Below are 27,704 nucleotides of genomic sequence, written 5' to 3'. Positions count from 1 at the left end.
TCCATCTTTCTCGATCTCCTTTGCCTCCTTTGTTCTTCTTAACATTAATGGCCTCAAAATGTCCTTTATCAATCTCAGTCCTCTTGGATCACCATGTTCATAAGGCGTCTGAATTAATTTGTTCCAGCTATATATAGGTAAAACAATATTAGAGATCTCATAATTACTGGTTCCCTAATTGAAGTAACAGTTCTTATAGTAAAAGAAAGAAGAAAAAATTAATAATAAATAAAAACAACAACAATTTAGAAATCATAATAAAGGTCATACCATGCCCAGTTGCGCCATGGCTCAACATGCAAGAAACCTAAGAGGCTGTAGATGTCTTCCAAATCAATCTGCAGCAATTGATCACCGCTGGATGTTGTGAGTAATCTCACAACGAATGAATAGCCCTTCTCTTAATTCTAAGCAAGTGATTAAATTGCTCCATGAAGTGACCAAGAAAATGATGAAATGTACTGTTAAAAGTCATATATGCTTCACTTATCCTCTGTCCTCGCATATTTATCAAGTATGGGAACAAAAGGCAGACCTTAAGAGGGGTTCCTGTCAACCACCATTGATGCGGTAAGCGTGAACACGATAGTAAGAGGCTCCGTCAAGCGTCGAAAGCCATATGAGATGAGCTAGAATCCACTAGCAATTACTGACACAACCGTAAGAAACATAGAGAAACTTCTCTAATATTTGGTTTTTTTATTGATAACTTCAATGAAAATTACAATCTAAGAGGTGTGTTATATAGGGCACATAGCATAAACCTAATACAACTAGAAAATATAAAGAACAATTTATTGTAGACTAAAACTAGGAAACCTAATTAAACCTGATTAAATAAAAATCGGAAATAAAATCCTAGATACTAAACAATATTACGTTTGGAATCTCAGTCAAGATTTTGCTCGAGAATCCCGATATATTCAAAAGAGTAATTTATGATTAATTCCATCATTAAGAAGCCTATTTGAATACCAATTTCCAATATTCAAATTATTCTTCTTAATGTGAAGACGCTTCTTTCTTTTCGAGATTTTTGGTTGAAATTGGCTAAAATCTCGTCCTACATCAGTCTCCTCCACTTGAAAAGAACTCGACCTCGAGTTCCTCTTGTATGCAGCTCGATCATTAGTAGGAATAAAACATGATAAACCATCAACTTCAATATTCTCGAAATTAAAAGGTATCACCATGAATCCAATACCGTAGACAAGTTTAGAATAAGCATCTTGAAACTTGAACTCCTCCACTTGAAAAGGAATGGGCAATGACTTCTCCTTGGGTTGATCTTGAACACAATTAGGCATGCATGACATGGATATCGATGTGATGAATGAATTAGCTTCCTTGTCCTTAATGAGTTTCTCTTCAATCTTCAAAGTGGCATCTTCATGTTCCTTTTCACACACCTCAGGATGGTCATTCTTGATGTTCTTCATTCCAGGCTTGATTTTAATTTTATGCGACTCCCACCTAAATAAATATGTGTTGTCCTTGCAATAACCACCTTTGACGCTTTCATGCCATGGTCTTCCAAAAAGTACATTAGTGTCGTCCATGTCAATCACATGACAAGTAATCTCTTCTTTATAAAATTTTCCCATAGAGACAGGAACTTTACAAACCTCTGTTACTTGTGCATATTCATCCTCTCCAAATGGAATCCAGTATGGATCACTCAGCTTCACTGTCGGTAATTGAAAATAATCCACAACTTTGTTTGCTACAAAGTTCTCTCGTAGACCACTGTCAATTATTACAGAGCATACCTTGTCTTTGATGACACATGTAGTTCGGAAGTCGTCGTAATCCGGCGTTGTGAATATCCAACGTTCCATGTTTTTTTTTTTTTTTGGATTGATGAGGTTGTCCTAGGGCGAATCCCTTGGCATGTTCCTCTTCAATGAACTTTCTTTGATAGATACTCTAGGACCAGCGTCGTTGAGGTTGGTGGTAGTGAACTTCTCCCTTGGATCATCGTCTGCTACGAAGCGGGCGATACCCGCTTTGATACCAAATGATGCGGGAAGCGTGAACACGGTAGTAAGAGGCTCCGTCAAGCGTCGAAAGCCATATGAGATGAGCTAGAATCCACTAGCAATTATTGGCACAACCGTAAGAAACATAGAGAAACTTCTCTAATATTTGGTTTTTTTATTGATAACTTCAATGAAAATTACAATCTAAGAGGTGTCTTATATAGGGCACATAGCATAAACCTAATACAACTAGAAAATATAAAGAATAATTTATTGTAGACTAAAACTAGGAAACCTAATTAAACCTGATTAAATAAAAATCGGAAATAAAATCCTAGATACTAAACAATATTACGTTTGGAATCTCAGTCAAGATTTTGCTCGAGAATCCCGATATATCCAAAAGAGTAATTTATGATTAATTACATCATTAAGAAGCCTATTTGAATACCAATTTTCAATATTCAAATTATTCTTCTTAATGTGAAGACGCTTCTTTCTTTTCGAGATTTTTGGTTAAAATTGGCTAAAATCTCGTCCTACATCAACCATCGGCAATGAGAGGACAAGATAGAAGCAACCTGATCGAGCACCTTCTTTTGCCCTTGAAGATCCAAGAGTATGAGCTTCATTGAGCACCACCCTATACCAGTCAACCTGGTGTAAAACACTGTTCTCGCCATACTGCATCATAAGTGAAGTTCCGGTGCAACGAAGATATAAGAGTCCGACCAAACTAAATACAGTAGTGGTTTGGTGGTTCTTACCAAACTAAAAGTCTTAAGATTGGCTTAACCAGATGGTAGTACCTGATTCTTAGTTTCTTACCGTATAATAATCGTCAATCAGAAAATCATAGTCAGTCAAGACCACATCTTTTTCTGAAATCACCACGCGGCTGATGGTTCTCATCCCAACATGGACAAAAGTGGAAATACTATTCGACTCTGAATGGGTTTTAAGCGCACCCTGGAATTATTAAAAGAGTTGATAAGAACTTGCAAAGTAGAGGATATTACACCATATATCAAATTACAACTCAAGCTATCAGTACATGACCTACAAAAGTACAAATATGAAACAGTTCTTCAGCTTTTGCTGGCACAATGAAAAAAAGAAAAGAAAACCAAATGTTGTCTAAAAATGAAAAAAAAAAAAAAAAAAAACAAGAAAAGGACTTACCTTCCACTTGCTTAACTTTGGACAAACAACAAGAGTGCCTCCCTTTGGCTTTAATGTTGTCATTGTATCTGGATCTAACTTGTTCTTTGTAATTTCAATACTATCAGAGCTTCCTCTCCTTGGTCTTGCAAGTATTAGAGCAATTGTCATCATAGTCTTCCCCATTCCCATTGCATCTGCTAGAATCTGTAGAGATACTAGTGAGATTAGAGAAAAAAAATGTGGATGATAGTAACCCTCCCAACCCAAAAAGAACAATAAGGTAAGCTAACAATGCACGACAACAAACTAAAGGGAATCAGAAATAGAAGGGTGATAAAGAGACGCACTCCTCCTCTTGGCGTTTGTGTTGCAGTTGGTAAGTGTGTGGTTGCCTCCCCTGAGAACATGTTCACATAGATGAAAGAAGCCCTCCTGACAAGTAGCATGTTTAGAATGGTTAGACACTTGAGTCCATTTGATTTGATCATATGGGCTTGTAGTATGTGTTGCCACAGATTAGAAGAGAAATAGGAAAAAGCGTTATTTTAAACTGCATACTCATCACATATACGATAGGCCTCCCAGCAAGGATGAAGAGTTGGTGCTGAATTCTCGCCTGTAAATCTCCTTCGGCCAGTCCGGATTGGATCGATGTGAGATTCACTGTTCACACACATATCACTTCACAACGCTTTGACTTCACCGTGATTTGCGAGTATCTTCACCTGATAGACCTCTCGCTTGTCACGCGAACCTTTGAATTCACTCAAGAAGTAAATGTGATGGAAGATCCCGGTCAAGGTTGACGCCTAACCGAAGTCCTTGCAACAGAGGCATCAGAACCTAGTGGCTGAGACAGTTCCTTCCTCGGCCTATAGCTACAATCATTTGATAAGAAGTCAAATACAAGCGTAGATCATATCAGAACCTCGCTTGGTCATTCGGCCGCGAGTTGGCACGCCTGCGTATCAAGAATGACGATTCAACCACAAGTCCCTCGGCCATCATTTTCGGCCAAGATGATTTTGAGGCAAACACCTCCTCATGTATTGTATCGGTTTAAATTCGTAGATTTGCTCTGATTACCAAACCGTAAATTGTGTTGTTAAGTACAGTACTTGGGAATTTGAATGCTACAATCATGCTAAGATATGATATTAGTCGGATTTTTTAAGGAAAATATGATTTGCAGAGAGATTGATGAGAGAATTGTGTGTATTCTATTATTGATAATATATAGGAGCCCTTTATATAGGGATTTACAAAGTACATAATCTTGTCATACAAGGAAATAAAATCCGAATATAATTAGGAAATTTAGAACCTTCTCTCCTATTACAACTCTAGAACTAAACCCTAGTTTGAAGAGGCACACTCAATGTCGATATCCTTCAACACTCCCCCTTGTGCCGCTCAAACTTGGTGATGACGCTTTGATCGTTGCCTCGTTAAAAACCTTGCCAGGTAACAAAAACCCTGTGGGACAAAAATAACCCTGGTCGAAGGACAAAAAGAGCACAACATGTCCTTCACTCTTCGAGATCGATCATGTAGACATCATTCCTCCCCCTGATGTCGACATCTCCCCCTGATTGCTACAATCATGGGAGTTCGGATAATTTTCTCAATCCGAGGCTCTTCACATGTTTCTCGAAGGTGGATTTAGGTAACGACTTAGTGAATAAGTCCGCTACATTATCCTCTGATCGGATTTGATTCACTTCAATCTTTAGAAGTGATTAATGTTGTTGCTGATTGTAAAAGAACTTAGGCGATATATGCTTGGTGTTATTGCCCTTGATGAAACCTAATTTCATTTGCTTAATTCTTTAATTCATGTAGGTTCATCTGTGGGACACTTCAAACCACAAGCTCCTCGAATGTGTCTAATTACAGACCTTAGCCATATGCATTCATGCACGGCTTCATGTAGAGCAATAATCTCTGCATGATTTGAGGAAGTAGCAACAAGGGTCTACTTTGTAGACCTCCAAGATATCGCTGTGCTTCCCATGGTAAAGACATAACCGGTCTGGGAACAACATTTGTGAGGGTCAGAGAGATACCCTACATCAGCAAAATCTATCAAAACATCATCATTGTTTTGATTAAGGGAGGAGGATGACGCAATCCACCGTTGGTGGCGGCGACTTTGCCGGTCACGGCGTCTTGGACGGCGCTACTTGGGCTAATGAGATACGTTCTCATTCTTCCGTCATTCTTTTCTCTCTGTAGGGATAGAACAAGCCCATATCTATCGTATATTTTAAGTAACGAAAGATTGTCTTTATACCAGTCCAATGGCGTTGCGTTGGCGCTGGGCTACATCTAGCCAACAAGTTCATAACAAATGAGGTGTCCGGTCTTGTATTGTGTTAAGTACAATAATGCGCCTATTGCACTTAGGTAAGACACTTCTGCCAATTAACATGTCTTCGTCATCATCCCTGGGACGAAACGTATCCCTCTTAGGGTCAAGACTACGGACGACCATGGGAGTGCACCTTTGACTTTATCAAAATGCAAAGCATTTATTGACACGGTATACAAGTTCTAAATCTAGACAAAACCGTGTTCTCCCAAGGTCATTCATCTCAAACTCGGATTTCAGGTGTTCAGCGGTTTCCCTTAACTCTCAAGGGTTCCAATTATGTTTATCAACATAAACCATGACAATTGCAAATCCAGAACTTGTCATGAAAACGCAGGGGCATAGTTGATCATATCCCTTCCCAATAAAGTAGTCACTTTAGTGAGCGTTTCACCCTCATTGCAAACGCGCTTCGTGGTCAAAAGTCACTTGATTTGGGTAAATGAAGTACACAAGTCCCTTCATTATATTCTGTATCTAGATCCCCATAGAGATACGTAGTGACCACATTCGTAAGCTGCATGTTCAGTTATTCATAAACTACCAAACTGACAATGTAGTGGAGTGCAATGACATCCATTACGAGAGAATATGTCTTCTCGTAGTCGATTCCAGGGCGTTTTGTGAGAAGCCTTGCGCCATAAGGCGAGATTATCATCTCTTTTTCTCATCACGCTATCTAACAAAGACCTATTAATGTCAACAGGTTTTATGGTAGGAGGTGTTGGCATCTCAGGCCCGAAATCCTTCCTCTTCGTTAGTGAATCCAATTCAACCTGGATCGCATCTTTCCATTTAGGCCAATTTTCTCTACATTGGCATTCTTCAACGGAGTAAGGTTCGATGTCATTGGTCTCAATAATTCCACGTCTTCATGCACACTAGTGTAATTCGTAGAGATCTCTATATTCTCAGGAATTGGTTCTAACATTGAGGCGTCCCCCAACGATGTCTCTTGGACATAACCACAATCCAGAATATTCTCATGAGACGGATTTTGAGTATCAATGATCAATGGATCAAGTTGTGCCAAACTCGCTCTCTTCCTAGGGCGAGAATCCATCGAACCTATGGGTCTCCTACGCTCTCTAGCGGAACCCATGGCCTATGACGCCATTATGCCACATTTGTGGCGTCACCATACCACCATCCATGGTAGTGGTGCCGTACCCATCTCCTCTGGGTGGTACCATGTCCTCTTGTGGGAACATCAATCCTTGCAGACATGTTTGCAGCAGGTCTATGTGATGTCGTCACTTTTAGGGGATCAAGATGAGACATAGTGGGGACAGACCACGACAATTCTTGTCGTTCCTGTTGAACATTGACGTTCTAATCTCCCCCTAACGACGGGAAGACTGTCTCATCAAAGTGACAATTCGCAAATCCAGCGAAAAAGAGATCGCCTGTCAAGGGTTCAACATAGCGGACGGATAGTTGGAGATTTATATCCAACATAAATATATATATTCATTCGTTGCAATGACCCATTTTGATGCGCTGTGGCGGCACAATTGGCACATAAATCGCACACTCAAATATGCATAAGTACGAGATATTAGACTCGCACCCAGTCACTAACTGTAACGCAAATAAAAGTTGAGTGGCTATGAGTCGTAGACGAATTAGCATAGCTGCATGCGATATTGCATAACGCAAGCGGAAATATTGGTGCACATTACCAAAGTCCGAGCCACCATCGTAGTCTTTTAATGGTGGCTTTTCCGCTAGACCAATTGAGTGTGTACATGGGAATATGATACTTGATATCAATACCCAATGTTATGCAATAGTCATCGAAAATTTTCGATGTAAACTCTCTAGCATTATCAAGTCAAATTGACTTAATTGGATGATCTGGGTAGTGAGCCCGTAGCCATATGTTCTGGGCTAGGAGTTCATCATAAGCAGCATTACGAGTGGATGATAGCGCGACACGTGACCAGCGTGTCCGCACATTAACCAACACCATAAAACATCTAAGCAGTCCGCAGGTTGGTTGAATCGATCCACAAAATCCCCTTGGATTCTATGTAAGAATGGAATTATTTCTTTAGTGTCCTTTGCATAGGATGGTCTTGATCCTGAAAAAAACAGGCTTTACAAAACGAAAAATTGACCTTATAATCAACCAATGAAGGTTTTGGTTGAGCCACAATGTCACAATTTACTTTGAGAAGTAGAGAGAGGAACCAAGTCTCCATACATGGCGTTAAAGCCATGATTTTGCCGCAGGGGGATCACGGCGCCGGCGTTGGCCGGCCGGTGGTGCATGGCGGCGGCACCCTAAGGTGCGGCGGCGGTGCAATGCTCTCTTTGAATCAACTTTTGATTCTCACTTCTCTTCGTTCTGAAGAAGAGATGTCCGTGTGAAGTCTTTAGTATCACGGATCATCATATCATGACCTGGATGTCCCAAACGGTCGTGCCAAAGCCTATATGTGTCAGAATCCCATAAGTCATCTCTCATGACATTGTTGGATTCAATGACTCGAATAGTGGTTGCATACAACCCACTAGAGCGACACATAAGTTTCTCTAATACTCGTTTATGTCCGTAGTCATTAGAGGTGATGCAAAGGAACTCTTGGTCATTCTCACAATGTGTTTCCACATGAAAACCATTGGCTTTTATATCTTTCAAATAAAGTTCGAATTAAGGTATGTCCAAGACATTAAGTAAAAGAATCGACACTTTATTAATAGCCAATGATTACATCAAAGTTTCTTAACCAAAGTCTAATCCAAAATAAAAATCAAACTTAGACAAATCGTAGTCACTCAATCCGTTTGGTAACTCCAATCAAATATGACCAGGGAAGTAGAGAGAGATGTCGGTGGAGCGAGGCTCTCTTAAGTACCACTAATTTCAATCACTTTCCTAGACATCATACTTCATTGGATGCGCCACTTGAGAAAAAGTTAATACAAAATTGTCATTTATTGATTAATGCATAATTGCCATTACATAATTCTTGGAAAATAAATGGACTATTTAATCAAAATCTGCGGCATCAACATGGTTGTTTTCCTCGCCAGATTTGAAGTCTGTAATGATGAGATTGACGTCATTGTCATTTCCATCATCTCCTTCAGCTGCGAGATGAGCCTCATGCTCTCTCATATCTTTATACACTTGTATTGTGCAGCTTTGTTTTTCCACTCGCATTCTAGTGCTTAAACCAATGCTTTAAAGATCCTCATCTATAGCATTACCTCACCCATTAATTGAGATGCACCTTGTGCATTTGGACATCCTCCATGGACGTTGGTGGCGACAGCACTACTACCGACGACTCCTGTTTTGTCTCTCCCACGTTGGCCAATGTTGCCACGTGTCCGCGTATCTCGCGGTTTTCCTTCCTTTGTAGGGTGGTTGTATGGACCCACACGTCCATTTTGTTGTCCCCTAACTTTTAGGGTTCCGCTCCTTGCGCCCTCCTTTAGGTGCGCAATTTATAATTCGCCTCATGAACGCTCTTAGTTCCAACGGGCCTTTGAATTATAGTTTTTCACGAGTATGTTATCAGCTTACTCAGTAACTGACATAAGTTGATGAAATCTCGTGATCCGTCTAGCATTGCACACAAGCCTATATTGCTTGGCAATCATTAGCGCTGAGACGGGGAAGGTTGAGAGGATTTTCTCAATTAATCTTTATTCTATGTGTTCTTCACAGAATCCCACTAGTAGTGAGGTGATTCTTGACGTTATTCACCCATCGGTGATAACCAATGTTATTTGAATCTGGTTTAGTGAAGTCGAGTTTTTGCACGTTTGAATTCGACATTCAAAAACGAAGGAGAATAGATTAGTTTCGGAGTAAAAAGTTCCACGAAAACTAAAATAATAAGATTTCCGAGCTATGCTACCAAGAAATCAATTTCCAAGAATATTTGGATTAGACCGAAACAATGATGTTTAATATGGTCAAAAATTGATGCTTGCGCACGCTCTTAGTCCGAAGATTATGAACACTCTTAGTCCGTTTAGCGTGAATCCCCACAATTCCGCTTATTGAATAACCGAACCCATGTTCGTATATTGCAAATCGGATTTAGGGCTCTTAATCTAAACCCATGTCTTTTAATCTAAATTCCTTTATTAAATTCCTTTATTTTCTGCAGAAAATAAAGGAATTTAAAAGACAAGAAAGCATGAACTTTAATCTTTAAAAGTTACTTGTTGAAATTCGGAGCAGATTCGCTTCTGAACAGCTCCCACTTCGAATGGTGTACAGGTCTCAAAACGAGTCCAATAGGGCTGAAATTTGGAATTCAGATAGAAGAGGCAGAGACGAACAACTTTGATGAAGGAATGATTTTGATCTGAGGTCCCGATCAAGACGTTTCGGGGCGTGAAAACAGGCTGATCTGCACAGGAACGAGCGTGCTGCAGGGGCAGCAGGCGTGCAACGATGCTGCAGGGGCAGTAGGCGGCACACAGGTGCTCAAGGGCTGCAGGAGCAGCGCACGGTATGGCTAGCAAGGGCTAGGAGCTTGCGGCAGTTTTTGGTGAAAGAAATTTCAGGTGTTAGGGTTTGCTAGGATTTGCGGCAGCTTTTTGGTTTTTAGGGCTAGGGTTAGGGCTCGTGCTGATAACGTTTTAAGGAAAATATGATTTGCAGAGAGATTGATGAGAGAATTGTGTGTATTCTATTATTGATAATATATAGGAGCCCTTTATATAGGGATTTACAAAGTACATAATCTTGTCATACAAGGAAATAAAATCCGAATATAATTAGGAAATTTAGAACATTCTCTCCTATTACAACTCTAGAACTAAACCCTACTTTGAAGAGGCACACTCAATGTCGATATCCTTCAACAGGATTGAGTATTTTCAATTTGTGATCCTTGGCTTAAAGTCTTCTTATTCAGGTTTGTTATTTTGGGTTGTCCACTTTTAGGGGAAGTACAGAGTTAAATCCGAGGTGGATCCTGTCATATAACATGCCTTAAAAGCATAAACTCTCTAATGATTCATACCCATAAATTTGTTCTAAGATTTTAAACATGTTCAATACAGATCGCAGTAGAGTGCATCAAGTCCGAAAACAAGGAAAAGGAAATAGACACAAACATTTGGCTAGATTACCATGTTTCATTTGGACGTCTCAAGGGGGTACTCTCAGAAATGTGTTCTGTTTCATCTTCCCCTTTGATCAAATAGGATGATGTGGATGCTCTCGAAGTTGCTTCCATAGAAATAGAGGAATCAGCTCGAGCAAGGTGACTATCATTAAGAGCAGGGGGACAAATCTCCTCAATTTTTTTGTCGCCAACGAGAACACTCACTACTTCAGACATAGTAGGCCTCAGTGTTGGAGATATACTGGTGCACTTTACTGCTAAATTCAAGATGATTATGGCTTGTTTTGCATCATACTTGGTAGACAAGGTTTTGTCAACCAAGTCCACCAGCCTTCCTTTTCGATGTAAATCATAAGCCTGCATTTCCACACACAACATACACATCGTGTTAAATGAGATTATAGCATATATAATTGAATAAAAGAAGACATAAAAGCATGGCGATGCCATTTTGCTTACCGTGTCTAGAAGAAATTCACTTTCCTGGCTATCTCTCCTGTGTCCTGCATTTGTCCTTCCACTCACAGTTTCAAGTATAACCACCCCAAAACTGTAGACATCAGCTTTAGATGTCGCAATTCCTCGAACATACTCAGGTGCCATATATCCTCTGCAGAAAACAAGAGGTAACTTATCATTATACTAAATCAAAGATTGCAACAAGTATATATAAAGCGGCAGCGAGTAAGTACTGTTTCAATATTTACTTACTGTGGCACTTCTACTTTGATGAACTTCAATTCATCATCTTTGGTGTGAAGTCTTGCCAATCCAAAGTCTGATATTTTAGCCTTAAGGTTTCCATCAAGAAGAATATTAGCGGATTTAATGTCGCTGTGAACTATCTTCATCCTGGGATGCTCATGTAGATACATCAATCCCCTAGCTATTCCCAAGCAAATGTTAAACCTAACTTCCCAACCAAGTTTCAATCTGGACTTTGAGTCTGCAACCATACGGTCACCAAATCAATATATTTTCTCCTAAATAATTAGGGTGTTAGAACATGAAAACAGATAACAAAAAGAAAGGGGATCGATAGAATTAAAATTTACCAAATAAGGCATGTGCAAGGGAGTTGTTCTCCATATATTCATAGACGAGCAAATGCAGGCCTTTTGCGTTGTAAATGTCCAGCAACTGAACAAGGTTCTCTTGACTCATTGATTTTAAGGTATAAAATTCATTTATGAACTCATTGATCCTTTCCTCTGAATGAGAGCAAAGTTTCTTCACGGCCACAATTTTCCCTTGTACTTCAGCCTACACGCAATTACAACCAAACAAATGAGATACATTATTAAGTCCATTTCTCCTGAAGAACTGAATTTGCAAGTTAAAGATCACAAGTTTGTAGTTGAAACTCCACAATAAAAACAAGGACAGAGAAACTTAGTTACCTTGTAAACGGTTCCAAAACCCCCTTGACCAATCTCATTCCTCTTGCTAAAATTCCGAGTGGCATCTTTTAATTGTTTGAGGGTGACAGGCTTTTCTATACCTATATCTATTTCTGTTCCACAAATAAGTGATCAGAAATGTAAGCTAAAGTTCAGTAAGAATTTGTGAGAGAGTGAATACTTGTCAAATTTTTCTAGCCAGTATGCAATATGTTACCTTGTAAGTGATCTGTATTCCCCAGCCATCCCATCATCCAGGCAAAAAGTAATAAAAGCAACAAGAAAACTATGATTGAAGCCACAGTAATGAGCGCTGTTTGCAAAGGAGATAGCTGTTGCTTGTACTCTGATTTCTCAATTCCATGATGAATGATCATCCCGACAAGAGAAACAAAATGTACGTTAATTGTGATTGTTCCTTAGATATGCATAGAATTACTATTGTAATTACGTTACCTTGGGATATAAAAGAACAAAAATAATTAATATCTATGGACCTGGAGTTACGGATATAGCAGATATGAGAGGGCCATCAAGTGTCCCTACTCCAGCCGATCGAGAGTAGAAGTGGATCTCTAATTTACCATCATTTACATCAACAGCCGTGAAATTTATCATATATTCTTTATTCGTACGTCCTGCCTTGTCTATAATGTTGAAATCCTTTAGTTTTCTCTCGCCCTGCAGCAACCAGTCACTAATTCATACTCGGTTCAAATGACAAATCATGCAACAATACTAATGCAAATGGGTGGGTGCTGAGTACTGGCACGGTGACAAAATTAAGAAAAACATTACCTGAATATATACATCAAATACGCGTTTACCCGTACTTCTAAAATCAATATCCTCATGAATATCTGTAACCTCATCAACAATCTCAGCAAAGAGAAGAGTTACATTGTATTTGCCTTTATGTAAGCAGAACCCGTAATATGTTAGAGAGACAAGGGAAGTGCGAGCGTTATCGTATAAACGTGCTTCAGATGAAAGCCCACATCTTACGCTTTTTAACAATTTACTAGAATTGCCATTGGAAGCATAGTCGTAGGCGTTTCCAACGCTACTCCGAGCCCAATTTTTTTTTTGACTCAGGTAAAATAGTGACGTATCATTATCTTGATCATAAACATTTCCAACAGCATCATGTGTTTCCTCACCACCACAATTTATGAACAATGAATGGTCTGAAGAAGTTAAACACATTTACATTTAATATACATAAATTGTTAGATGTAGATAGACCAGTAGAGTTCAATATAATAAACTTACAATCATGTTTTCCCCGGGGACAATACTTCTCCTTGGTTGGGTATTCCCTGTAAGTATAATCGCCACAAGTTATTCTAAATAACTTAGTCGTCAAGTTTTTCTAATAGTATAACAGACAAGATATGATCATACGTATTTGGCAGACAGGTTGAGGAGTTGCAGCAGCAGGAAAACAAATTCCTAGAACAATGACGAGAGATATCATGCAATTAATATTTCAAATATATTAAGAATCCTAAATAATAGAAAATAAAATGCATAGTTAATTCCTTACAGTTTTAGATTGGGTGACGGTTTAAAGTTTAGCTTTGAAAAATTATTGTATGAAAAATCCCTGGAATGAAAAGAAATATTGATGAGAATGTTGTACACCAGAGATACGGTACCTAAACAAGCTCCTAACTAGAGAATGTTAGTGGAGGTATAAATGTTATCGGTATCTAAATACACAATAGATGGGATGCACAAGGATCTACATATATTGAAACATACATCTTACTCCATATTGAACCATTTTGAATCCAATCAGGAATTTCCCCAGAAAGCATATTGTTTGAAAAAGACCTGAAGAGAACATGCATGAAGTAATAAAAGTTCTTGCAATTTCTAAATTTGTGGTTAAACATATTCATGAGAGTTTAGAGGGGTGGAGAGTAATATGTCACGTACATGTGAGTTACATTTAAGTTTTTCAAAGAATCTGGGATTCTACCCGTTAACCTGTTGAAGCTCAAGTCTCTGCAACACAAAATTAAAAAGGCATGAGACTTGTTTTTGGGGTTGGGTGGGGGGGAGAGGAGCGAAAATGGGATGAGAAAAGAGAAATGTTAGGGAGAGGGATCAAAGAAATAAAATATGACATGGAAAAAATATGTTAATATATCTGATCAGAGCTACTTAATTAAATTTTAAATGTGGATATATTTGAAGGTTTAAAGAGGAAACTAAACAAAAGAACATACATGTTCTTTAATGATGACATATCTCCAATGTAAGAAGGAATATGACCGGTGATTGAGCAATTTCTTAGTATCCTGCATATGCACGCCAACAAATAATTCTGCTGAAAATGCATTCTGATTACGTATGTTAGTACATATTATTTTATTACCGAGTTAATGAAATTTTGACTTTTATTATTAAACTCTAAAGAAGTGGGAGAGTACCCTTGAATTTTAAATAAATCGAGGTTTTAATTGAAAAACTCATCATTTTCACCTTTTATATATGATTTAAATAGTTCTTTTGATCGAAATAATATATTTTGTGAAATAAACAATTTACTAACAATACACTAAAACTTTCTGCCACATGTATAGATGGTGGGAACTGGAAATGAGAGTCTGCTTTGACATCACTTATTGACCTACAGTAGAAAGAAGCAGTTTAGAAAAAGGCAAAATAATATATCAGTTGAATGATATATATTATGCATGAGATTTCGATTTCCAAAAAGCTAGACGAGTGAAAAGATAGCTAGTGCCGGCGGGACTGTAAATTGGCACACTTAATTGCTTACAAAATTTCTAGATATGATAAATTAAAAATCCCGGCAGGTATCTTCCCGTTGAAATTGTTTCCGTTGAGAAAACTGTAAAAAATTTAATGAAAGTTAGAGCAATTAACAAATTCAAAGATATATAGAAAACTCAGGTACGTACAGATAGTCGATTGAAGTCCAGTTGGCTATGAAGTCGGGTAAAGGGCCAGACAAATAGTTCCCAGATATTGAACTGCACGCAACCAAGTGATTATCATATCATAATTGATTGATGGTTGGTTAAATAATCAATCAGATTACATATACATGCCCTGAAAAGTTAAGATTGAACGGGGGCAGGGGCAACTTAATTACGTACAATGAATACAGACTCGTAAGGCTGGCAAAACTTTTTGGTAATGTCCCATTGATACTGTTAGATGCGACCCCGCTGCAACAACAAATAGAAATATTTCATATGTATTCTACATATAGCTAGCTAGATTGATAAGATGGGGAATGCTAGATACACACGCATATGCGTCTGGATCTAACACCGCAGTGCCACGCGGTACTCGGCAACAGAAACGAAATAGTTTATTAATGCATTTTTTTTCTTGGCACTTTTGCCCTTGCCATTCTCTCTCTTCTTCATCTCTTCCCTTCTGCAAAAAACAATTTTTTTATTTTTTTTCCTTCAATCTGCTCCAAAACGATTAAAACACCAGAGAAGATGAACTTCTAACTAAACCACGATCTGCCCCTATCTTCTGCCACTGAAAATTCCCATTCAATTTTAAACCATAAAATGGGCTGATATTTTGTGGGTTCCAGCAAATCCTCACAAATGGGCACTCCTCCCATCCAAAAACAAAGAAAACCCAAGAAACAAGAAGAAAAAGACATGATCAATGTTCTGGCATCAACCGCTTTGTGGCCCTATTCGTCGTTCTTCTGCTCTCCTTCCACTTCATCTCCATACGCCATGAACCACAGGTTCATATTACAGATTTGGGGCTTTTCACGAATTACCCAAAAATCCCAATTTACAAAGCTCAAAGATGGTACAAAATTTCACAAAACTGATATAGGGGTTATGGGTTATGAGAACCGTAGCTTTTCTTCAGCTTTTCAATTTCTAGGTTCAAGTTTATCTGTATCATTTACCCAGAAAACATGAGAGAGGAAAGAAAAAAACTGTTTACAGAAGAGAGAGGAAGGAGATGAAGAAAGAGAACAGGGCAGGGGCAAAAATGACAAGAAAGTCGCATTGAATAAAGTACTCTGTTTATTTCCACTATTTGAGTCACGGGCACAGTGTCCAATAACACCTGGGTCACCAGGTTAGCTTGCAGGTCACCAGGGTGACCCAAGGTGATCTAGGACACGAGTACACTTTGACAGTGACCTAGAGAGTAAAAATACATATAACAATAGTAGGTGACCTAGAGAGTAAAAATACATATAACAATAGTAGGTGACCTGATAACTCACTGGTGAACTTGCTCTAATAAAACTTACAAGTATCTAAGGGTTGTCAAATTTCCTAGTGCTTGTGGAAGAGTACCAGAGATTCCATTGTTACGCAAACTCCTTCACAAAAGGATAATTAAGGAGCTTGCTCGTGAGAATATATATACACACACATATTCACCAAAAAAAAATATACACACACAAATAAAATCATTTAATTTGATCATTAGAATATCGGGGTATTAAACAAGTCTAGGTACGTAAAGTTTACTTACAGTCCATTCAGATGAGTCAGCGCACCCAAAGATGCTGGTATAGAGCCGTTGAGATAGTTGTTCGCCAGAACACTGTATAATATGGATGGATCAATGGTGAGAAAAGAAAAATAAGTCAACTGAGGTAAAAACAATTACTGCTAGTTAGTTTAACTTTCTTCAACATAATTAATTAATTGTTAAGTAGTGAAACATGATACCATCAAAATCATGAACGCGAAGAAATCGACTTACATATAACTGATGAAAGTCAAGTTCCCTAAGCTCTCTGGTATAGGCCCAGTCAGTTGATTGTGTGAAAGAAACCTGATTGAATTAATTAATGTACAAAATAAGTCGACTTAATAACAGATAATTTGATTAGGACATTAACCTGGCACAATTAATGGACTACCAACGTACAGGTAGAAATATCCCCCGTCTCCTTCAAGTCGGTAGGCATCTGGATCACTGCATGCATGTACATAGATATCCGGAAAGTAACATTAATTTCATTTTCCCATTCCTAAATTCCAACATTTGTATTTTGTAAACAGAATAATTAAAAACTTCCCCTTATTCATTCCAAGTTTCGAGCACATGCCATTTTTTAATATTTTTTTTACATCCGCCCTAAGGGGTCATGTCAGGAATGTTTCATCCCCCCATTCATTAAGAATATATTGAGATTTAACTCCAATCAGTGTCGGTAAAATTTAAATCCGGATGTAGGGGTAGTACACCTAAAGTCTTTTACTAACTCAACTGCTAGTGGTGGTTCAAGCACATGCCACTTACATATCTATATATGTATGGAGAAATATATATATTTTTTTTTGTTCATGTATGGAGAAACTTACGATGCCACAGGCTGCACATTCCTTAAAGTGGCTGGTACGGGTCCACTTAATTGATTGTATGACAAATCCCTGAACGTGTAAGTAAATTATTAACACCCCAAAATAAGATGGAATGATGAAAGTAATTAAAGCAAGATTATTAATGGACTCCACACATACAGTCTGAAGCTAACAGCCATACTGCGGGGCGAAGTCTGATCCACGTGGCTGTATTGAAGCAAAGAGAAACTTTTTTTTTTTTTTTTAAGCAAAGGGAAAACTTGAAACATGTTGCTAAACCAAAACTTTTTTTTGCTTCCTTATTTTTAAGTCGACATGATATATGAGACTAACATTTGAAATTTCATATTTCCCAAACTCGCTGGAATGGGAAAGATTCTTGACAGTTTGACATGTACACATGCAAACCAACTTATTATCAATATTAATTTTCTAAACAAGTAATTTCACTAATAACCAAAAGATGATTAAATCTCTGGTCTTGATCCGAGGTTTGATGAGCACATATATGGAGCTGGAATTCGAGAAATAAAAGTTCCCGAACCAAATACACAACTATGGATATAAATATTGCAAGCCTGCCGCAACAACCATGAATCCACAAGTACAAACTTACAGTATGCCCAAAGATAAATTTCCCAAGCTAGCGGGTATAGAACCAGTCAATTGATTGATACTGAGATCCCTGAAAATTGAACCAGCTTATAAATAATCACTTAATTGTGTAGATATTCTGGAAACAGACAAAAGATAACAATAGACTTCTATCGAATTTTTTCTTTTTCAGACAAAATTGTTCAATAGATGCTCAGGAAAATTCAAGAAAAATTAAGAATTAGGAACTGACAGATAGACTATAGTGATATTATATATGGAATCGACAAGTACAAACTTACAGCTTGTAAAGTGAAGATAACTTTCCAAAGCTAGCGGGTATAGATCCAGTCAATTGATTGTTACTGAGATCCCTGAAAATTGAACCAGCTTATAAATAATCACTTAATTGTGTAGATATTCTGGAGCCAGACGAAAGACAACAACAGACTTTTATCGAACTTTTTTCATTTTCAGGCAAAATTGTGCAACAGACGCTCAGGAAAATTCAAAGAAAAGAAAGTATTAGGAACCAACAGAAAAACTATACTGATATTATATCTGGAATCAACAAAAATTTTTACTTGAGAAATTGGTGTCGGAATTGTAAGAGGTTGGAGGTAACAAATAAAACGATAAATATCTATAGCACCGGTACAGGTACAAAACACAAAATAGTAATGATTGATCATGCTAAAAAAGACATTAGATATGTAATGTTGAGGAGAAGTGAGAGAAATTACAGTTCCCTCAGATGTGTGAGATTGCCTAGTTCTTCAGGTATACCTCCACTTAAACTTTTAGCCCCCAGTGCACTGTCACTCAAAATGTGAAAGCTGGCTACTTAATTTTGATCAGATATATTTTAAATACGAATTGCATATATGTATAGTAAAGATCTAAATTTTCAAACTTACATTTCTGTGACATGGCAAATGGTGCCGTCTTGAAAACTGCAGTTACATCTGATGATGCCATCATGAATGCTCTCATTGCAAAATGAGCCATCATATAAGTACAACTTCTCTGTAATTTGATTAAGAGCTCCCACTGTCGACCAATGTTTTATTTTATATTAGCAAAAAAGTTGTGGTATGTAGGAGAAAGTACTATTAGACTAATAGCTAATTAGTGTTAACAAAGATTGAGTTTAATTTCTTTAATTTAATCTAATTCAGAAAGAACAAAAAAGGCAAAAAAAAAAAAAAAAACAAACAAACAAAAAACAAAAAACAAAAATGTGAACTATAGGTCATTAGGTCTCAGCCTGTATAACTTGATTTACAACACCAATACAACACATGCTAAATACACAAACACAAATACTTATTATACAACTTTTTACCTTAGCATTTAAACTAATGAAAATTTTATATACACCCCCTCTTTCTACTCAGTACACCTCTCTCTCTTTTGATTCTTTTTTAATTACCATCTTAATCTTTAACCCAAAAAAATCCTCAGTAACTGTTGTCTATTTGAACCCCCCCTAGAAAATCCTCCATGAATCTTATTTGAGTTGCGTTTAATTAACTAAATTTTTAAATCATATATTTTGTTTCAATTTCATGGCTAGTGACGAGTAACTAAAGAAATTGATCTATCAAAAATAATTTTATTTTTTAAATGATAAATATTTTTGGGTTTTCTTTTGGAACTCCACAAACAATAACCTATGAACCAGAGGAACCAAGTGGAAGGAATAGGAAAGAAAAGACAGCCTTCGATAACTGCGAGGGTTGCTGTTGTATCATCATCTTTGACATACATGTTCCTTTTAATAATTCAAACTTCGCTAGACTTTGAGAGATGTAGAAAGTAGAAACCAGAGAGCAGCAAAAGGAAAAAAAAAAAAAAAAAAATCAGAATTCAACATGTGTTAGGGAGGCAAAGCCGCAAAGGGATAGAGAGGGGCAGAAGAGGAAGTTCAAGCCAAAAGTTCGCTAAACGTTTTTTTTTTTTTTTTGAAAGGAGTTTGCTAAATTTTTCAAGGGATGAGATTAAGAGATTGGGATGGTGTAAAACTGTAAACTAAGCAAACTCGAGCCCCTTTGGTTGAACTAAACTGTATGAATTAGGTTAGAATTCTATTTTGTTGTACGATTTTTCTGGCATGGTGTTTGGTTTTAAGAAAAAGATATGAAGTGGATGATAAAATACCTTCTTCATCGGGCAACTTTCGAGCTATACTCTGATATTTGAATTCAGAACCAAGCTGACAAAGAGTAAACATGAGGCTTATAAGAATAAAGCTGACAAGTCTCGCTGAAGCTTCGGTCCCCATTTTCCCTTGAATGAATTTTTTGCATTAGTTAATTCTACTTCTTATAAGATATATATATACGGCAACCTGGGAATCTTTTCAGCATTATCAACTTTACAACAAGAATCTCGATCACTTTCCAATTTTTAATACACCAACAATATACAGTAAATGGATAAGGCCAAAACTGCTGATGCTATAACCCATCCAAGCCACACCTCACAAAACACAATTCTTCTGAAACAATTCAAACCAAAGCCTATCATCACCATCACCATCACCATCACCATCACCACCAAAGCCTAAACCCCTAAGAGCAAGTTCACCCGTAGTCAAGAAAAGACAAAGTTGAGAAGTCAAGAATTCGACCAGTCAAATTACTATTCACTGCCACTGGACATGGGTTTCCACCCGTTTTTTTCTCTTGACCGGTCAAGACTGTTCATTATTATATTTTGTAACTGTTCATTGAAAACAATTTTTTTGGGTGTGAGATGTTAGGAAAAATTGTAGGGGGGTCTCGAAAATCGACTTTTTACACATACATAATTTGGGAAAACTTCCTTCATGAAAGTTATAGAGATCGTCGATACGAGTTCGTGCATATGTGTAATGCAAAAATCGGAGTTCGTATGAATTAGTTATAAATTTTTGAAAATTTGAAAATTTTCTATAAATAGCAAAAATTTCGGGTCCTTTTTCATAAGGACAGATTTTTCTTCTTTTCTTCACTTTCACCCCTGAAACTCTCTCTTCTCTCTCCTCCTCGTCCCCTCAGACCCGTCGGGTCCCGACCGACCCGACGGGTCCCGACCGACCCGACCCGACCCGAGTTTTCCGGCGCCGTCGTGCGTCCTCTGGCAGCGGACCCGGGCCATACGGGCTCGTCTCAGCCCGCTCGTCCTCACCACTCAGCCCAGAAGGAGATTGAAGGCCTCCCACAGCCGTGCGACATGACCCGGCCGAAATTCCAGTTTTCCGGCATCCTCTCGGCTACTGGGCGTCAAATCCTGCCTAATTGCGGCGCCACGCGTCAACGTCTCGTCCTCCACTGCCTTACTTCAGCGCGTCATGCTTCATGGAAAGGAGATGACGTCAGCCACGTTATGCCCACAGCCGAGCTGGCAGCCCCTCACCCCCAGTCAAGAATTTAGTCATTTGGTTGCCTTTTTTTTTGGCCTTAGTCAAGAACAGCCAACAATTGGCTGGGCAAAGCAAGACCGGTGGAAGCAAAAAATTCAGTTACCCGGTCAACACATCAGCAAATCCCTCCCTTTGCCCAGTCAAAGTGCAACCGCTGCACTTGCTCTAAGTGGTGTGTGTATTAGGACCTCGTTATTTTAAGAACTTACAAATTTTTACTATTTTACACCAGTATATGACATAATTCAATAATTTCAACCATTGATCTTTTAGATTATTTTGTAAGAATTGTATATACAAAAAATCGATCAAATCTATAATCATAGAGGATAAATATCACAGACTCATAGTGCGGATTTCAACGAAAAGATGGATACACTAGAGGATGAATGTCACAAACTCACATGCAGATTTTTTTTTTTTAAAAAAGGGGTTTGGAACCCAGTTAAGCTGGGAGGCTCAGCCCCACGCCTATATTATTATTTATTATAGACTGTCACATCGGGGGGACGTAATACCTAAACCCCGAGCGCTCATAGAAACTCACATGCAGATTTAAGTATAGGAAAATTTTTCAACATTGACCATTTGTATTGACGCCATCTATATTTGAGGAATGACCCGATTGCCACTCATCTATCTTTCTTTAGATTCATATGTAAGAATTGTGTGTATAAAAAATCAATCAAATCCATAATCATTTAGTCATTCAAAATTATATAAACAAATGTAGTTCATTATATAAAATTAAAATGAACATTATGCTAAGCAAATAGTTAAGTATTTTTCAATTTGGCTAATTTTTTGTAGGATTTATGTGTGTATGTAACTAGAAAATGAATGGTCTAGATTATTAAACTACATGCTTAAAATAAAAAAAAATAAAAAAATCCTCACATTTCAAGTTTAAGGAGGTCCTCTCTAAATTCTCCCTATATATATATATATTTCGACTCCCTCCAAATTTGATGTTAGTATTCTTATACCGAAGCTCTACGATACTAAAATTCAATCTGATAGTCCTAAATGGGACTTCCGAGTTCGGACCTCTAATTTGTTATTAATAGGTTAGGGATATTACCCCCAAAACCACAATATATTCCCTAACCTTAGATATTAAAATAATGAATAAGTAGACTAAAGACGGGAGCAACAAATTTTTTTTTTTGAGTAAAATATTATAGAGATTTCATTAATGTAAGGGTAAGGCCAGAATGACCATTACATATCCTTCTGCAATCATGTACAGATAGACAAGAAGTTGTGATGAACACACTACAGTGATACATAGGATAGGACCATTCATTTGACATGTCATGCTCACTTATTCAAAGCGAGCCTATTAACTATGAACCAGTACGCATAGTAATAGGCTAGTTTAAAAGAAAACTAACTAAATGGTGGGTATAAAACCCAACAGTCATTCTGGACCCAAGAAAGCCAGGCCAAAAAACTCTCTTCACTTCTCCAAGCAGCGGCCCAAGAAGCCCATCAAGAACAATAGACCCACTAGGTATTCTGGACCTCAACAAACCAAATCCAAAGACTATCAGGACTCCGAACCCAAATAGAGGCCCAATAAGCCTGGTAAGGCCCGAATGCAATTGCCCCTCTGGCTACCACCATGACGACGGTGCCGCCAGCAACGCTAGCCGATTAGGCGGCCACCAGCAAGATAGGACCTTTGCCGTCGAAGTAATCCAGAACAGGGTTTGATCTTGGGTCCACACACAACCCAAAGACAGAGCCAACCATATTGATCTGGACACCCAGAGCCAAAACAACAGCTCCCTGGCATCGCCGCTTCGAATCATCACCCTCCTGATCACGGTGAAGCTTGTATCTCCCAGTACCACCTCCATCAGAAGAAAAACAATCCAAGATAGATTCAGAATGGGCATAATTAAACCGGCACCGTTGCACTTCGCCGTCGTTCTCAATAGTAGAAGACCCAATCGCAGACGGTCGCAAGTAACCCTTCTCCGAATCCCCGATCGGATCCACCAAACAAGGCGCAGTTGGTCTCGAGTACGGTTGACATTTTCAGACTCAACATCTCGGAATGCTGAAAGAAATCAGAGGTTAAACACCCAAAAGAGAGTCTTCAAGAGTTCTCGACATTGAAATCTGGCGAATTTGATCCCGATCGGTGATGATCTCGATGCCTCATAGCGTAGTTGGATACCCAAGCCCAAGCGGCTAGGGTTTACAGGCGGCAACGCTCTTGATCCCATTTTTGTTGTTCCCACTTTACTGTCCTCGAGCAACAAATTCTCTTGAGGACAAATCAATGGAAGAAATAGAGCAACTAGAAAGAAGATAAAGGATAAGATTCCAAGCTGATAAAGGATAAGATTCCCAGCTGATAAAGGATAAGCTTTATGGAGGGAAAATACTGATATAATAAAGATCGATATTGTAACGTCAAATTGTGATCGAATTGATCCGGCATTCCGGCTGTCCACTGCTTAGCAGGCAGGCATATAATTGCATCGGAATCTTAGCCGATCGTAATTCTGGGCTGGCAATCGATTGTAGTTGCACTCATTTTTTAGCTGGCAAATAGTGACAATGTCTGCCATTAGGAAAAGAAACTATTCGATTGTCATGTATGAAAGTTTCCTACTGAAGCGATTGTGTACCTTTATTTCTTTTAATTTGAGAAAAATAAGTGAGTTTGGTTTTTGAGTTTTAATTCATGAGGCTTGACGATAATAAACAGCAAACGAGAACAACTCTCTTGTACATGGTGGAGAGCATAGCAGCTAGTCAGCTAGTTTAGTTGATTAGAAAAATTGAAGTACTGAGTTTCTGCTAACACACCTAAAAGCTAAGGGCTGTGGTCCATGATCCACTTTCTTTACTACAAGTTGTGATTAAAATAGGGGAGTGCAAATTTCACTCCTCAAATTGTAAATCACACTCCCACTTCCTATTTTTATACTTTTATAATTCTTTTTTGCATGTCTTTCCCATTCTACCCTTACAATTTTGACTCTCTCTCATGTCTACTTCTCTCTCATTGATGTTTCTCCTTCTCTCTCCATCTGCATCTTCTCCATAGAGAGAAGATAATATCTCAAATCCCGATCTCTAATTCTACCTCTAACTGAGAAGGATTCTTTTTTGGACTCGCCAGTTGCCAAGCAGAGGTGGCGATCAGAGGCCTTGTGTGCTACCCAGCATGAGAGACCCATTGGATATGGAATTCGATTTCATGACCCCGAGAAAGCTCACATTTGATCAAGTGGAGTTGGAGTTCAACAATCAAAGTAGCAGCATCAAGAAAGTGGGTTCTAATGGTAAGAAGAAGATGTGCACTGCTGGGTTTAATCTTAACTTGAGTGCTTGAAGAACAAGAAGTGGAAAAGCAAGAAGAACAAGATGGCATTGGTACCTGATTTCTCTCCAACTCATATTAAGGCCTCGTTTGGTTCACGGAAATTCCTTTGTCTTTCCCATAGGAAGTGAAATGAAATTTCCCAACAACTTTCCATTCCGATGTTTAGTAATGTAAGGAAAGTTTTTAGGAAAGTTGTTAAAAAGTTTGTAAATAATGTAATAAAATAATATGTTGTGAGTAATAAATGTAAGGAAAGAAGGAGGGAAAGTGATTCCTTTGAGATTTGGAATGAACCACTTTCCCCTTTATTTTCTTTTCCTTCAGGAAATGATTTCATTTCCTTTTGCATCCCAAACGCAGGAAAGGAATAAGTTTCCTTTCCTGATACTTCCTTTCCACGAACCAAACGTGGCCTAAGGGTAATTGTTAGCCCATTGCCTCAAATAGTCAAATGTATTGCAATTTTTCCTGGGTTTTGTGGATCTCTACTTTTGTTTTGTTTATTTGTGTTATTTCAATAAATTTAGCTCATTTTAAAATAAAGAATCTGAGTTGAGCAGAGGGTATTACACCATTGGATTTGAGATTACACCCATTAGATTTTATATGAAAAATAAGGATTCAAAGAGCTCCAGAAAGAGGGATGAGAAGCATTTTCCAAGTATTAAGCTACAATTTTTACTGAAACATATAATAACCCAGTAAAGGAATTAAAGTTTTGGGCTTCTTTTGTAGTTAGAGCTTTAATGAATTCGATAACTGATAGTCTTCGGTTTGATCTGCTATTGGTTTCTTAACTGTAAATGTGTTTGGTTCAGGTATGGAATAAGGGAAAGATCAGGTATGGAAGAATTGACAAAATCATCTTGAGGGTAGATTCTTTAAATACGGCAAGCAATGGCTTCTGCAATGACCCTGAGATTGAGTCTCAGCCAAAATGAATTTTTGCTTTCTGGGGACGAAGATCAGTTGACCAAGTAGTATAAATAACTTCAAGGGTAATGTTGGAAAATCACATGCCGCAAAGATGAGGAAAATGTTAAAAAATAAAGAGGGAGTGTGGTTTACAATTTGGAGAGTGCAAATTTCGCTTCCCTTTAAATATCGATTTTTACATATCTATCAGAACATTTAAAAAAAAAAAAAGATATCAGAAATATTGGGGATATCCAGGAAAATATATATTTTTTGAAAGAGTCAATTTATTGAAATTACATATAAATACATATAAATGACAACTTCATCTACATCCAAAAAGAGACTCTAGGTGGTTGAAAAGTCGCTCGCTGGTCTAGGAACAAACTACATAGAATCAACTACAGACTACATAGAGTCACAAACTACACAGTACCAAATGATTCATATAATTGCACCACATTTTTTTTACACTCTTGTGCGGATCATAACCCAATAGTATGTTTTCTTTGTCTGAAACTTTTAACATAATTGAGGTCAATCCCATACAACTGAGAAAAATGAAGTGAATGAGGTACTTTTTGAAACATGGCTCCATCAAGCTTGTTCTCTTTTGTTGAAAACTTGAAATTGCTTCATCATGAATTCTCCTCACCCAGATTCGTCTTCAGAGAATTTCTCATCACCTGGATTCCACTACTCACTCGGATTTCCCTTGAAGGGAATACTCCTCACCCAGATTTGCCTTGAGGAGATCTCTCCTTACACAAATTTGCATTTAGAGAATTATTTCTCACCCAGAATCACCTTGAGGGGATTTCTCCTCACTCAGATTCGCCTTGAGGGGATTTCGCTTCACCCAAATTTGCCTTTAGATGTTTCACTTCAAGATATTTTTCACAAACAGGTTAATTTGCCTCTTTATTAGGCCATATCCTGACTAGAAATAGTTGTTAAAATTTTACACCCTGATTGATATAACCTCCTATAATGTATGTTTCTATATGAATAACTGGGTTTATTTTCCTCTATTTTTTGTTCTATTTTTTCTATTAGATTTTACAGTTATTTCTTCATTTTATCGAGGATATATCCGGATATATCCCAAATATCTAATATATCGGGAATGTTTGACGATATAGGAGAAATTTCGCAGAAACAATGGAAGATAAGATATTTTCTCCCTATGATATATCGGTCCCTCTAAAAAGAGAGACATCAAGATATATATCAGAAATATCGCAGATATTTCAATCCTTGACTACAACTGTATTCCTTTTAAGTGGTGTAGATACCTCTACTAGCAAGCTAGTTTGTTATCTCACTAAGCATAAGTAACACCCTCTTAGGGGGGCCCACAAGCCATGGTGGGACCCAACCGCGACATGCATCCCGTAGCCCGATGTCCAAGCTATGTGTTAGGGGCCGCACTTGTAATGCCGCAAGCAACCTTGTCCAGGGTCATTAGTCAAGCCTTTGGTTGGTTTGCTTGTGTTCTAGGGATGTTTTGGTAATTTACAAATTATGTAATTTATTTTATTTAGCATTTAGTCTCCTCGGCCTTTTTCATGTTTCCTCCTGCCATGTTCATGTAAGTCCGATATGCTCTTTAGGGAGGGGTTCCTAGTCGGCATAGTTTGGACTACGGAACTAGTATAGGTAAGCACATGTACTTTTGACTCCCTTACCGTCTTACCATCAATAAAAGAGGAATTATTCAATCATCTGTGTCCCGTGAGGTTGCTCTTTGATCTTTCCTTTCGATTATTCATTGTTCTTCGTGGTTGCCCAACATTTATATAATTGTGTTCTCTCTTGTCGCTAGCACTATTTTAATATCGTGTGGCTTTCATTGTTCCTTGCAAGGTACTCACTTGGCTGACTTGCTTGCTAGCAAGTGCCGCACGGTCCACTTTGCGCATTGCAAAGTTCGGCCCGTGACAGTTGGTATCAGAGCCAACTCGGCTCAAGAAGCTTACTACGATGACAGGCAAAATGACAAACCAGCAAAGATTCGATTGGTATGACCAACAACTCGGTGAACTTGCAGGGGTGCTCGACAGGTTGATTGATATCACTAATGTGTTGGACCGCGTC

General features: G+C 38.1%; 1 protein-coding gene and 1 long non-coding RNA gene across 10 annotated transcripts; both read right to left on the bottom strand.

Annotated features, from left to right (window-relative positions):
• Window positions 1-3,243: 3,243 nt before the first annotated feature.
• LOC133713167 (uncharacterized) lies at window positions 3,244-3,759 on the bottom strand. The gene is made up of 3 exons (XR_009847833.1): window positions 3,702-3,759; window positions 3,491-3,575; window positions 3,244-3,347 (listed from the first exon to the last, which is right to left on the bottom strand). It is a non-coding gene; the product is annotated as an uncharacterized LOC133713167 (long non-coding RNA).
• A 6,402-nt stretch (window positions 3,760-10,161) lies between these two features.
• On the bottom strand, window positions 10,162-20,263 carry LOC133707757 (probable leucine-rich repeat receptor-like serine/threonine-protein kinase At3g14840). 9 transcript variants are annotated; one of them, XM_062133243.1, is made up of 29 exons: window positions 20,104-20,263; window positions 18,861-18,993; window positions 18,687-18,779; window positions 18,246-18,317; window positions 17,966-18,034; window positions 17,350-17,418; window positions 16,884-16,960; window positions 16,745-16,778; window positions 16,511-16,582; window positions 16,284-16,355; window positions 15,142-15,213; window positions 14,944-15,015; window positions 14,802-14,873; window positions 14,571-14,648; window positions 14,245-14,316; window positions 13,952-14,020; window positions 13,775-13,846; window positions 13,557-13,616; window positions 13,415-13,462; window positions 13,283-13,329; window positions 12,809-13,197; window positions 12,508-12,691; window positions 12,228-12,356; window positions 12,011-12,123; window positions 11,666-11,873; window positions 11,322-11,556; window positions 11,070-11,220; window positions 10,615-10,967; window positions 10,162-10,457 (listed from the first exon to the last, which is right to left on the bottom strand). In XM_062133243.1, the coding sequence occupies exons 1-29, from the start codon at window positions 20,225-20,227 to the stop codon at window positions 10,403-10,405; spliced, it is 3,294 nt and encodes a 1,097-aa protein (XP_061989227.1). In that variant the 5' UTR covers window positions 20,228-20,263; the 3' UTR covers window positions 10,162-10,402. The 9 variants fall into 9 exon arrangements, with proteins under 9 accessions (XP_061989227.1, XP_061989226.1, XP_061989228.1 ...); XM_062133242.1 differs by having other exon boundaries at window positions 16,745-16,816; window positions 16,913-16,960; XM_062133244.1 differs by having other exon boundaries at window positions 16,745-16,816; window positions 16,913-16,960; window positions 18,687-18,758.
• Window positions 20,264-27,704: the final 7,441 nt, after the last annotated feature.

This window comes from Rosa rugosa, chromosome 5 (assembly GCF_958449725.1).
Source record: "Rosa rugosa chromosome 5, drRosRugo1.1, whole genome shotgun sequence".
Taxonomy (NCBI): Eukaryota; Viridiplantae; Streptophyta; class Magnoliopsida; order Rosales; family Rosaceae; genus Rosa; species Rosa rugosa.
Note: the sequence above shows the minus strand (reverse complement) of the source record. Positions and strands in the feature narration are given on the sequence as shown.